A 14,024-nucleotide genomic window follows, 5' to 3' on the forward strand; every position below is an offset into this window, starting at 1 on the left:
ATATCTTGGTAATCCCATGTGCTCTCTTGCCTTGCAGAAAAGCAATCCTTTGAAATCTCTTCCCTCTCAGTGAAAGGCAGGTTGACAGGTCAACGATTTCTCAGTACCAGAGGGAAAGGGCTGTGCTGGGCCAGCAGGCTGGCATATCTCATGTGGCAACACTGTGCAGGACCTGACAGGTCAGGAAAATGCAATCTTTGATCTTTGCAGTTTGTTCTAGGTCCTTCCACAGCTCAGTGGGAACTTTCATCACCTTTTCTGAGTGTTAGATGAGACCCTCTATGCACAGATTTCATAATACTCAGTTCAGATCCTGTTTCCTGCATTCACTGATGGATGTAGTATTACAGCTGATTTGGAGTCCACAGCATGCAATCTTTGTGCTAAACTGTTGTATCTATGTCTACTCTCTTCCTTCACATATACAGTAGCACAGGAACCTGTATTTTTCCTTGTATTCATTGTGCTTTCAAATGTGTTTAGTTCTCACAAGTGTGTTATATTTATTGYTTTTCTGCTGAAGCCTTTGTTCGCCTAATTCTTACATATCCAAATATAAACAGTCTCTGAAATACTGTACTTGGATGGCCAGAGGAAGGAACAGTCTTTGCAAATATACATTGTGTCAGTATCTCAAAAATCAGCAACAGTCACATTCATAAGGCCAAACTGTATCCTCTGTTTATAAGACAGTAAGAAGTAGGGAAGCTTCTTATCACTACCCAGAGCAGCTCTGCATGGGGGTGAGAGACACTAGAGAGGGTCTGTCCCATGCTGATGTTGTGCTCCACTGATACGATGGGAATGAACAGCTACAGAGGAGGACACGAAAGTCATGCAACCCTTTGCAGTTTCAGTCTCCCATTACTGCAGAAGTGTGAGATCCTTAATAATCTCCATAATGTGTCCTTGGAGTGAGAGCAGAGGGTGAGCTGAGGCCAACCAGTTTTAAAGGAATAAGGTATCACCCTGGAGCAGGAGTGRTTTGTCTCCCAAATAGGTTTCTACTAAAGACAAACCTTCATTGTTTCTACAAGGGAGGCTGTTCAAGCCAAAAAGGGCTACAATCTTCTCTGTAGGACAGCTCCAATGTGAAGCTGGAAGGTAGAGATGTGGCTGGTGCCAATTACTTTTATGGTATAAACTCTCTTGGGTGAGAGTCAGGCTTAAAACTCATCTTAAAAATGTTTGGATGCTTTGGGAGCTATGTAAATGGTATGGCTGAGCTGTTATTTCATACGGGAAATTCAGGGGATGGGGTATTCAAAACATATAAATTATGCTATTGCACATTTATACTTTGCTGTAGAGCATCTCCTATAAAGATAGGGTGAAAAGGAGTAATGATCCTTAGTACAAAAAAGAAATACATGAATACAGAAGGTAAATTTTATTTTTATGTATTTAGGATGACCACCTAATCATCCTAGTTTCTTTGGAACAAATAGAACATCAAACGTGACGAAAACTCACCCTCAAAACATGTTATCTGAATACTTCTGATATAATAAATTAAATGTTTATCAAAATGAATATTTAAGTCTCAGATACTGGCTTCATAGTAAACTCCAGAAGGAGAAGAGAATGTTACTTTTTCTGTTGTGTTCAGGAAACTGACTGGGAGATTTATCAACACAGTAAAGGAACGTGATCCTTAATGCACAAAAGAATAAGCTCAGATCTGTGTTGCTAAGGACACCTTCAAAACAGCTCAAATTCTAGACCCAGTCCTTTCTCTGGCAGAAATCCTCCTGCATGCTTATGCAAGCATGTCTGTTTCCATAAATTGTTGACCAGGCCCYGAGGTTTTAAAAGATAAATTTTAATTTTGGAGCAATCTGTCCTCTCTGGGGAGACCCTAAGTCCCTGGATTTTATACATTTTCCACATCCCAAGATTATTTGTTGCCCATTCCCTGGAAAAAGGCGGAGGGGGACTCATTGGCTGAGGTCTGAAGGCAGTATTTACAACAATGAGATTCTAGTGATTTTATTTTAGTTAAAAAATATACCAAAATACGATGATCACTTGAGTGGCAGCAATGACTGTGTCAATGGACATGAGAGGAAAAGAACTCCAGTGACCTTCAAGACTTCTAGTTTTGGAGAATATTTACAGACCTGGGTGTATTTGTTCCAGTAGGATGTTGCCCACATATAGGGGACTGACTTGCTCTTTCACAGTCTGTTCCCAGACATGACACAGTATGCACCACATACTGGGCAGTGCTAATGCACTATCCATGGAGAAACCAGTTGTTAAAGAGAAGGCTAAGTGTGTTTTGTTTACCAACGTTTGAATTTGCAAAGTGTGACTGCTGCAAAAATGGCTGTAAGCTACCTCAAGAGTTTGTCATGCAAAGTGGGTAAGAAGTTTGATCTTTATTTTGTGTCAGTGTCATGAATGAACTATCATTCTATCATTATATATTGGTTCCATAAGGAATATGTTAAGGATCTGCATTGCCTGCCCATGGTGCCTCTCTTCCCCTAGAGAATAATTTAATCTCTGTTCTACCCGTATTCATATGCTGCCATTCAGGCTTTCCCTGAATACCTCATCAATGGATAGCAAGTGCAGTGCAGGATTTGGTCCTTTCACTTCAATTTCTACGGTTTGTTCTTATATAAACACATTTCAAGGCGTTTTACAAAAGCTGCATAATTTAAGACAGCTTTTGGCATGATGATAAGAACTGAAAAGAGAGCAGAAAAGAACCTTTCATTCTGATTTCAAAATGAAGGAGTAAAAAGTGTCCCAGACATCTGAGATGGGAAGTTCCAAAAAAGACTTCTTAGCAGCCCCCTATCTACACAAACAATGAGACAAATGAGCCAGTATGAAATGCTATGAAAAGCCATGGTAGTCTCAGCCTGTACTTTTCAGGGTCTTAGAGACTGAAAAAAACACACAATAGACCTAGAGGTTGTTGGAAATTTTCTACTTGGAATGACCTTCCACACAGGAAAGGGTAGTTTCTGCAAAACCAACACATTTCCACTGGAAAATGCTGATTTTGTAAAAAAAAATGAAATTTTCTTTTTGGAAAAATTTAATTAAATATGTCATTTGAGCTTATTTATTTAACTGATCTAGGCTTTCTTTCTTTTTTTTTTTTTTTTTTTTTTTTTTTTTTTTTTTTTTAACTCACCTGGAAATTTTGATTACAAATTGTTTTAAGAAAATTCTAGGAAATCCATGCCATTGCCTAAATATAACCTCACCTGGTTTCCAGCTGCTGTTCCTCTAGAGCACAGCTCTGCCATAGTCTGTGTGTTGTCTGTCAGCCCTATGTGAATGTCTTCAAATACTTCACAGCATGTCATCGTCCTTGGACATACAGCTCACCCCAGGCCAATTCTTCCCCTTCGCTCTTTGAGGCCCTGAGCTGAAACTCATTCATCAATGTACCTTCAGTGGAAGTCAAAGGTGAAGTTGGAGAAACCTGGCATATGTCTGCCTGTTCTGCTACAGCAGATGTCTGGTTTCCTATTCACCCGCTTAGCTGACTGCCCAGTCTGGTTTGGGAGCTACATGTAACTAGTTTCAGCTCTGCCATGAGAATGGCCCACAGAAATAGCTTTACATACATTTCACAAGCTCTGGATGGAAAATTAGGAGCAAAACCAGACAGATACCTGGAGAGAGTCCCAGATCTTTGGAGAGGGGAGGGAGGAAGATTTCTGTAAGTTTTTTCTTCTTGGGAAGAGATAGACTGGGTATTGTATCCAAAGCACATGTCTTTTTTACAAATGTTCTTGCATTAAGTATAACCATCCATAATATTGACTCTAAATAAACCACCACATGGAATGAATCTACAGGTGAGTAAAATTAGAACTGGTTCAAATAAAGTCTGCCAGAAAGTAAAATTTCCCTTTTCTCCTGTAGTGGAAAGTAGAAAATTACATCCTTGGACTTCCAGCTAACTTTCAGTTTGACCATGGGGCATTCAGGTGAGTGAAGATACAGAGGATTCATTGTGAAAGGCCCATTACAACTTCAAAAATGTGCAAATGAAGGTCTACATAGGGAAAACTAACCACTTCCTTCAACTATTTAAGAAAATGGTAACATCTTGCCTATATGAACAAGACCAAAACATGTATATATGTTTTACAACCTTCTTACCGCATCTAATAGAACCTGATTCTTTTTGGCACATTGCCTTAACAATAAGACACTGTGTTTTGTCTAAAGGTGTGTGTTAAGGAAGTTGGTGCTCTTTGGTCATGGTCACACAGTAACTGTAGAAATTTGGTTGCATTACATTTTTAAAATGCTTACATGGCCAAAATATTATACATGGCCAGTAAATTAACGATCCAGCAAAAAATAAAATTAGATTTGGGCTAATTTTCATACTATAGTAATGGGATGTTAATTTGTAATGACATTAAAAGCCAAATCACCTAGAGCAAGCACCAGGAAGTTGTCAGTAATTGAAGTTTCTTTTTCATTTCAAGGACTATATTGTGAGGTACTTTCAGGGTCAGATATTTCTCTGATCAGGGTGGTGGCCAGCAGTGSAGCTACACAGATGCCCCCATGGAGTACTGGCACTCTGGCCAGTGCAAATGAGAGCAGGAGACCAACATTATTTTTACCCTTGCTTTTAAACACATGCCTGACTTTCACCCTCAAAGAATCCAACATTTTTTTTTTGTTTCTTTAACCTGTCTGTACAAACTGCACATTGAGTTACAAATTTGATTGAAAAGTGCTCTGTGAATGCAGGTAACAATAGGTGTGGGGAAAGATTTGCATACATTCCCRTGGATCTGGGCCCAACCTTGTAAACTGAAGACTCTTATTTAAGGCCAAACACCACACTGAAATCAATAGCACACTACAATGGTGTTTACAAAATAAGACTGGACCTCACAGGCTCCTATTTCTAGAGAAACTGCAGTTATTTATAAGGTATTTGTACCCTCTGCCAAAGAACTGTAGAGTCTTCATTTTAGGCTTTGTAAGTAAACAAAAAAAAAAAAAAAAAAAGCAAAGCCTGAACTTCAATATTTCCTGGAAATCTCGGAGGAATCCCCTATCTGAATTATGCAAACCATCAAGTTTATGGTTATGGCTGCTAAACTCAGTTGCTGCCTAATTATGTTCATGCTTCAGCCTGAGTTGTAGGAAAAGGACTAAGCCATGTTATAATTGAATTAAAAATATAGTGTGCCCCATGTAGAGACCCCAATCCTCTCCCAGGACTAGATGAGAGAGGATTTTGGATAGAAGTGAACAGGCTGTCATCAATTGTTCCTATACTGAGAAACTAACTGCAAAAATTAAGATTTTTCTCCCAAGCTGATCTTATTTCTGCTTCACATCTCCATCCTGGATTCTTCTAGCCATTTATAAAAGAGAAAATCTTCTTTCTTCTGTGATTAGGCAATGGTGAGATGACAGAGTTCAGGGCCTGTCTCTTCTAGAGCTTGCTGGGTACGGGTCAGTGGCCCTATACGCTAGTCAACAGCATGCCACAGCTCTAGGGTCTGTGTTATATTCCCAGCAATGACTCCAACCAACACCTCAGGAAAAACTGAGATTTTCTTGAAATGCAACCTAGAAAAAAGAACTTCAGCACATGATCTGAAAGTTGGAAAGGAATGTTGGTATTTTTTCAGCTTCTGCCAATCTGGACCCCAGCACAAGGTCTAACTGGATTAATGGCATCAGGTTAGAAGCAGCTGCTCATGTTGCCTTTTTCTGCATGTAGTTATTGCTCTCCATCACAAGCTCCTCACTTTCTTCTCTTCAGAGCTCACAACTACAATGATAAGGGCAGAACAAGGTTGCCATTTCCAGAGCACTGGGGTCAGCCTGAACCKCTGGTGTTTATCTTCCTGTCCTGGCTTCCTCTTAGCATCTACCTACAATTCCAGAATGTCAGTTCAGGCATTAAAGTCCTGGAAGGTCCCAAGGAACAATTGTGAAGGGCCAAGAAGCACCAGCTGGCTTTCATCTACACTGCATAGGACAAGCTCCTTCTGGAGCAAACTACATCTGCACCACCTTGTACTTGGCTCAGGATCTCCTGCAGGCCTCATGCCCTCAGATGTCATTATTTTTCCATGTATCCTTTTCAGCTCAAAGTTTCTAAAATAAAGCAAGGACAAAGCTGCAGCCTACCAGAGTCAAGTTTTACAGCAAGGGTCCATGTTTCATGCCTTGGGCTGTGATATAAAGGCATATGGGGGCTTTGTGGGATGCAAAGCCCACTGGAATAGCATTAGGGGACTCTGTAAGATGGAGGAAAGTACACCTGGCACAGGCTTATCCAAAGCTGCATGCACTGTCCTGCAGAGAGCTATTTGGAGAGGTCTAAAATAGATCCAGGGAGAGGATAAACCAGTAGGCAGTGGGTGCAATTGAGGGTCCAAGCCTCAGGCTCACTCCTGGTCCTCTTTTATTTAGTGCCATAATAATACTCAGAGATGCCATCACTCAGTTCATGTCTGCTGCCAGCAGGTAAGGTCTGCCGACAAGGAGGGCCAGCCTATAAGGCGCACTGGGCCAAATGTTCCACACCACTGCTAAATTTAAGCTGTGCTACTYGTGCCTTGATACAAAGGGATCTTGCATTGCCTTGATGAGTGCCAGTGCCCTGTGCTGTCCTCCAGCTCAAAGCAGTTGTCCAGCAGCAAGGGCAGGAGTGGAAGAAAACACAATAATTTAGCATTCCCCCCCCCCATCTCATTGCAAGTAGGGGCACTTATCCATCAAGCTCCCATGCTTTTCTAAGCCATAATCTAAGTCACTCTGTGTGCTAATGCTCCCACTTCAGCCGGATGTGCCCACTGCAAGTTCGGAGCCCCCCTTTCGCAMAAGGTCTCTGCAGCAGGTGTGACACAACCTGCATGTATTTGGCTTAGGACCTGCTTAGCTGTTGGTGACTCTGATTTTCACCTCCGATGAAGGCAACACTGGRGTCACAGAGATGGGCATGACAGGATTTAGGTGCATAATGTGTATGTATACAGAGCTATAATCCTTCTTGAACCCTTCCCATTACTGTGGATTCAGACACACTGTGCGCTCACTGCCAACAGCATCATTTTGCTACTCCATTCTGTATTTTTTTCACACATGGTTTTCTAATAACTGAATAAAATGAATTATATTATAGTTCTATTAAATTTATTTTATGTTAGTAAATGCCTCAGGATTGCCTTCCATATGTCCCATTTCTGGGTATTTTTCAGAAGTAGGCCCTATAAAATGCACAAGGGAAAGAGCAAAGCTGGCAGAAGAGATGTCCTCCAGTGAAAAATGGTGACATTGAATGCTATCAAAACCAGTCTCAAAACTGCCTTCAATAAGATCAGGATTTTACCTTGACTGCCTGAAGAAGTCTTTGCCATCTAAATGTTCTCTGATTCTGTAAATGAGCAATATTATGCATGTTAGGTCTGTCACATAAAGAAAAAAAAGTATGTATGAGTTTAATCCCTTCATTGGTTTATAGCCTTAAAACTGAGGCAGGAGAGTCACAAATCCATGTAGACATCCCTGAGTGCTGACTTTTGCATTTGGATTTCTGATTTAGTTGAAAAATATATAAAAAACTTGTGTAGCCAGACAGCTCCCTATTGGCTACACATCTGTATGGGCTCAAGAGCATCGTATATTTTCGCAAAGATCTGGAATAAATTGTGCTCCATGAGTTGGCCCCTCGTATGCTTGTTTCAAACAGTACACTGATGAACTCATGTATCATGGGAGCCTCAATGGCAAAACAATACCTCTTTGGTCAAATCTAGGGGGAGCTGCCATCATAAATGTAGATGATGTTGTGGATCCAGGAATAAATAATTTGGGGAAGATGGAAATGTACTTACAGATCAATATTTGTGACTGCAAGTTACATTCAGCTTCTCAGACATGGGAGTTTTGCATTTTGAAGACTTCCACAATGACTATGAAAAGCAAATTAGCTTCTACAGCTGGGATTCACCTACCTGACTTCAACTATGTAGAAAATACATTCTGGTCTAAGCCATTCATTTAGGAACATCATTTAAAGGAAGCTTCATATCTGTTCTGCGATGGAGTGAATCATCCTCCGGGGTTGCTTCTCTCTCTCCATTGACAGAAGGGAAAATGTAGAGGACTCTATACGGGGACACCTAGGTTTTACAGAGCTAAAATTAGGAAATATCAGTCTGCCACTACATGTGTACTTAGCAGGCCACTTACCCAACCTACACACGTAACAGCAAGCCAGGGTACAATACTGACAGAGAGATTTATTAGTGTGAATGTTTATATGCACCTTCATCCCCGTCTTAACGCAACGGCCAAACTCAGCWTCTTTCATTAGCTGAACAGTATGTCTTATCTACCTGATTCATCGGACCTGACCTTTTTTCTTTAACAAGACATTTGTATGCCATTTTTCCTCAGTTACAAAAACAGCTCTGTTTTGCAGTCTCTAACTCTTTGACCAACATTCAGTCTCCCATTTGGATGCTCAGCTGAGCATTCACCCATATAAACTGCTCACATGCTGCTATGCAGATTGCAAATGAGAAATGTTGAGTTTCTTTTGTGGCTGGGATTCTTTAAGAGCAGGTGAAAACTGCACACAGATTTATGAATCCTGTTGTTCACCCAGTCTAATTTTGGCTCTCCCTCTAATTTWGGCTCTGCCTCAACCTTTTTCTCTTCCTGTTTTCCCAAGAACTTTCCTGCTTTGGAAACCAGGTTTATTAAYGTAATGTTCAAAATTATCCAGAGACACCCTCCCACCTCCCTAGCCAGCTCACATGCTTGCTGGGAGGCTCTCAGGTCTGTCCCTACCAAGACAAGCTTGTTTCCAATCCCCTCTGGTCAGAGGCAGTTCCTCCTCCTGCCACCTGATATCCCGTGTGCAGCGCAAGCTCAAGTCTCTCAGCTCTTTTAAGCTTGATTTCCTCTCCCCAAACTCCTTGCTGATTTTAGGTGACCCATAATGTTTCCCAGAAGGTCCAATTATGAGTCACTTGCTCTTAACACACGAACCATCCCTCAGCACATCTGCAAAGTGAACTGTAGCTAACACAGGTGAGACTGAGCCCATGGCAAGTCACTTCATGCCAAATAATGTGTATTTAGATTTTTAGAAGAACCATTCTGTTATCCCTGCTTTAAACATATAGAATTATATTTATTTGTAGTTTTTATAAATAAATAACAATTCATGGTTATTCCTGGCTGAAATTAATTTTTGTTACTGTTACATTAGCTGTAGTAGCAGCCTGAAGAACACCACAGCTAATAAAAAAAAAAAAGCTAATATTGCTGCTAAGAAAAGTAATCGCCATATTTCCCCAGTCTGGGACTATCTATCAGCACTGATGTCACTTCAAACTGATCTGCAGCATCTATTAAACTGCAGCACCAATTAGTTTACCTGAAGGTTTGCCCTTAAGGAAAAAGCAAGTCCCATCTCTTCCAAAGATCTAGAAAATTAAAAAAATAATGCCATTCCATGGTGGAGTCTGTTCTGAGAGTAAGACTTTCACTTCAGGTAGTTATATCTTCTCCAGTTCCTGTCAGATTTTACTCTGATCTTGGTGGTTTCAGAAATCAAAAAAAGCATTTTATGAATTATAAACAGTCAGAGGACAGTTCAACAGTTTAAAAAGTATATACAGCACCTGAAAGAGTTAATGCAGAGTGATAAAGCTGTACTTCACTTGCCTAGGAAAAATACCAGCCCTTTCTTTACTCCAACATCAACATGTTTACCACTGGGTGGAGGGAAGACAACACCCTAGGTATACTCTTAAGAATAAAGTTATTTTGACCTGCAGGAATTTTCATTGCTTTTACTCTCACAAATACAGTACAGATGTGCATATTAGGAGGAAGCATTTGAAAAGCCACAAAACTACATCTCATTTTATCATCTACTTATAGTCTACATATGATCAGTTTGTCTTTAGCCACAGCAGTACATTAGTCAGCTGGGCTCAGCACCGGCACATCACGGATTAACCGGTCCGTGTGCTGCTCCTGTGTTCCTCTAAAGCTGATAAAACTCAGCAGCTGTTATTTTCACTGGCTTATGCAGCGCATGGTGGGTGTTCTGATTGCTTTATAAATATCACCTTTATGCTTCCAAATGCTTATAAGCATATTTATTTCTAACAAAGTATCTCCACTTAGATGAAACGTGTATTTAGTTGCTGTTAAGGTCGGTTCTAAGGGCAAAATGTCTCCCTTGAACATGTTCGAGCATGAAAATATTTTTGTCTTCAACCTAGCTGACTTCATACTTTTGGGACAAACGATATTCCCATCTGGCCCTCTGTAGGGGCAATAACCTCCAGCAGGAGAATGGGAAGAAGCCAGGAAGGAGCAGTAACATCTCAAGGGCTGTTTCAGCAGTGAATGTGTTTAAATCTGGGGCAGCTTGATTCCTGCCTGYTCTTCTGCTGTCCTTTCCTCAGAAAGGCGGAGGCTCAAAGAAGAGCAACCARGATAATCAAAGTTATGAAGTATCTTCTGTGACYGAGTAGGCCATGGTTGTCYAGCCTGGAAAAGTGGTAATTTAGGGGAAATATGATAGAGATCTGCAAAACTCTGGATGCCGTGGAGAACTGACTACTCAGTCTCTTTTACAAAAATATTGGTCATAAGGGAGCCAGGCTGAAAACAAATGGAAGGAAGTGTTTCTTCAAGCAATAAGTAGGTATACTTGTGAGCCTCCTTGCCAAAAGACTTTGGGGCTACAACGGTTTTACATGGATTTAAAGGGAGTATTGACAATCACTTGGAGGAGTGACCCAGTATGGGTTACTAAACAAAGAAACCACCACAAGCACAAAAAAACCCTAGCTTATAAGGGTCCAAGGCTGTGGAAATACTAGGTAGAAAAATTCTACAGCTTACTTGCCTTTCCTCATTCATCATCAGGCATCCAGTTGTGTTCACTGGTTTCCTTTTCTCCAGGAGGGAGTATGAACATGGTTTGCCATTGCCTGCACCCTGTCCACAATCTGGACAGGCAAATTGCCTGCTTTGGAGGCAGGTGTGGAGTCAGCACATGCGGAGTGGAGGGGATGAGCATCACTCAAGAAAAAGCATGGGAGCATCTCCTGCTACTTTTGGAGGCAAAATATAGACTAGGTGTACACTGATCTAAACCACTACAGCTGTTCTGAGGTTCATCATCCGGTCACAATTCACAATTAAACAGGAGAATTTACATACATGCCTGTGCTCAAAACTGTGCTCCTAAAAACCTCTGCCTGCTAGCAATGAGTATTTTACACAGGTGTCTGAAAGTTTCTTGAGCATCTGCAGTTGCTCAGTGTCTGGCTTATTCCTAAGCTCCATTAATATCCAGTATCCAGGTATTTCCCTGCCTAAATACCCATGCAGCTTGTCCCTGTGGGCAGTGGTGCAGCAGCAAAGCTTCCTCCAGCAGGCCTGGCCTCCACACTGGGACAGCAGTAGCTTCCACACTCCTTTGTATCATGGTGGGAAAAAATGGTTGCTACTTGGCTGGTTTCACAGCAAAGCTGCTACTGAGGAGGGACCAAATTGGCAGTTCAGTAGTGCAGAGGGCCTCCTTGGCCCTCTTTTGTTTACAGTGTTGATCCAGAGGGTTCCTCCTCTACCCTCTTGTAGTCTGGCTGTAAATATCCCCATCAGGAAAGAGAGGGACTAGGATTTCAGTAAATCCTCCAGATGAGGGGATTTTAACTCCTTCCCATAATGCAGGAATAAATGAAATGCTTATTCTCGCTGTCCATCCCTCCATCTTGCAGCAGCTACAACAGAGCTCAGGCATATTTGCCCTCTCCTGTCTGTGCCCCCTGCCCCATTGGAGGGAGGCACAGTGGGGATGTCCCTCTTGCTTTGCCCTTGCGAGGGCTCCTGCGAGTGTGCACCCCAAAACCTTGCACCGGTCCTTCTCCCTCCATCTGACAATGCTGCATTGTTGGAAATATTTTCCCACTCCAGAAACCAGTATGAGTGGGGAGCAAAGTGTTTGTGGCAATCAGCTAGGGCACAGGAAGGGCAGTATATAGGGAGGGTCCAGACACCTAGCATATAGACTGGAATCCCGCACCCACTCTTCCCAGGATGGCAAGACTACATACAATATCATGTTCCCTTCTTTAGGCTAAAAAAACACATTCCCTTCTCCTCTTTCTCCAGGTAGGCATTGAATCCTTTTCTCATACAGCATGAAGAGATAKAACATTATTTCCCCAAATATCTTACCAGCTCTTAGGAACGTCACACTTGTGAGAGATGAAGGTTGAAACTGTTCATGTACTAACAGTATGGGTTGCTCTAAAAACTATTCACTGTAGCAATGAGCCTTATAAACCCAGATCCTTTAGTGAGCCTGGCCTGAGCCACCTGGATGGGACTATGCCTCCTTCCTTGACCATAATGTGCACTAGAAAAGAAAAGTGCAAGACATACTATAAAGAGACAACATGGAATTTTCTTCTCCTCAGAGACAAAGTTCTTCCTAATCCTCATGAGTTCTTGGTTGGATTTTGTGCTGAAGCTGGTGGGCTTATGTCTTTTATGAATGTTTATTTTATCTCTATAACAGTCTAGAGTTCTCCTTAATAACATTCACATAAAAAAAAAAAAAAGACATGATTAGGACAATCAGATATATATTCCTGTTTGCTACTTATTGTTTATGTACAAATTAGATCAATGCATTCGGGGAACATATGTAGCATATTTCCTGGACATACACTCTCTTCCAAAACTGTACAGTCCCTATGTCCCTGCTCTCCCAGTGCCATCCCATGAGTACTCTAACTTGCAAATAGCAACAGTAATAACCAGCGGCAATGCCCCAAGCATTCCTGATGAATCCCACTGTAGCCAGCTGGGGATGAAGGCTTATGGGCTCACTGCCATTCAAGCTTTTTAAAAATTATTATCAGGTTTAGTTAGGTTTTGGAGCTAACTGCTACAAGATCTCAGCCTCTTGGCTCCTCCCTTGCTGGCCAGACACTCAAGAGCAGTGAAACCCTCTTACAACTGCCAGCCACATCCACTACAGAGTCCCAAAGCTGCACGACCAAATGCTCTAATGCTGCATCTGGAAGGCCTCATCATCCATACACCATCAGCAGATGCCAACTCAAACAAGAGAGAGCAAACAAGGAGCAGATCAGAGAAGTGGGCTTTTCCCTGTGTGCCGAGGGAAAACGAGTGGCATGTGGCATTGGCCCAAGAGCCCCTCCTTACCCGAGAGGCACTGAGCTGGGACTGCAGAGAGCTGCAGGTGCAGAAAATCCATGGAGCTAGTCTCCCAGCAGATTTCCTATGTTTCTTCCAAAGTTACAATACTTTAATTGATTTTTCTTGTGAGAATTCAACAGGTGCAGCATAAATCCCATGGATTTTGCCGAATCCCACAAAACCTTGACTTTCATTTGGAAAGAGGGAGAGAAAGAGCAGTTTTCTTGCTCTTTGGGTTTTTATCCTTGAGCTATTTGAGACAGAAGAAAATGCTGTATTTGCTCAAAGTGCTGCCAGATTAAAATAAGTAGCTATTCATCTTATTCTTTTGAAAGGATGGTTAACTCATTGAGAAAAAGTAATTGACTATAAAAAATACATAGCACAAGCACAATAGGGACAAACCTGGCATTTCCTTGTACAGATTGGATTAAGGGGTAGAATCTCCTACATTTGTTCCTGTCCCTTTGCACATATGCTGAAAAGCAGATAGGCCAGAATCAGTGTCAGGAAGAGAACCTCTGGATTTATGAATACACACCAGAACCTTGTTAAAAGCAGGCAATAGACCCATCTTGCCATGGTTTTAGTTCTGAGGTGAGAGGTACTAGCGGTAACAAAGATAGCTGTCACACTATATGATTTCTTTAACATCAATTCATGAAGTATCTCTTCTTGGTTTACTCTCTTCTTGATTGATGGCTCAGTGTCTTTAGGATGCCACATGGTACATAAACAAACAATAAACAGACAGGGAGGTAGATGCTGGAAACAAAGACTGAATTACACTCTTCATTTTTTCTATGGTC

The 14,024-nt window shown here is 41.5% G+C and overlaps 1 protein-coding gene across 1 annotated transcript in view; it reads right to left on the reverse strand.

Moving 5' to 3' along the window:
• The window catches only part of RNASEH2B (ribonuclease H2 subunit B), a 59,680-nt gene extending 56,354 nt beyond the window's left edge, over window positions 1-3,326 (reverse strand). Inside the window, exon 1 of the mRNA XM_085325000.1 lies at window positions 3,225-3,326. Coding sequence (XP_085181126.1) covers window positions 3,225-3,326 — 102 coding nt within the window. The remainder of the gene's footprint in view (window positions 1-3,224) is intronic.
• Window positions 3,327-14,024: the final 10,698 nt, after the last annotated feature.

Source organism: Rhea americana, unplaced genomic scaffold, assembly GCF_003343005.1.
Source record: "Rhea americana isolate MKP2758 unplaced genomic scaffold, rheAme1 scaffold_95, whole genome shotgun sequence".
NCBI lineage: Eukaryota > Metazoa > Chordata > Aves > Rheiformes > Rheidae > Rhea > Rhea americana.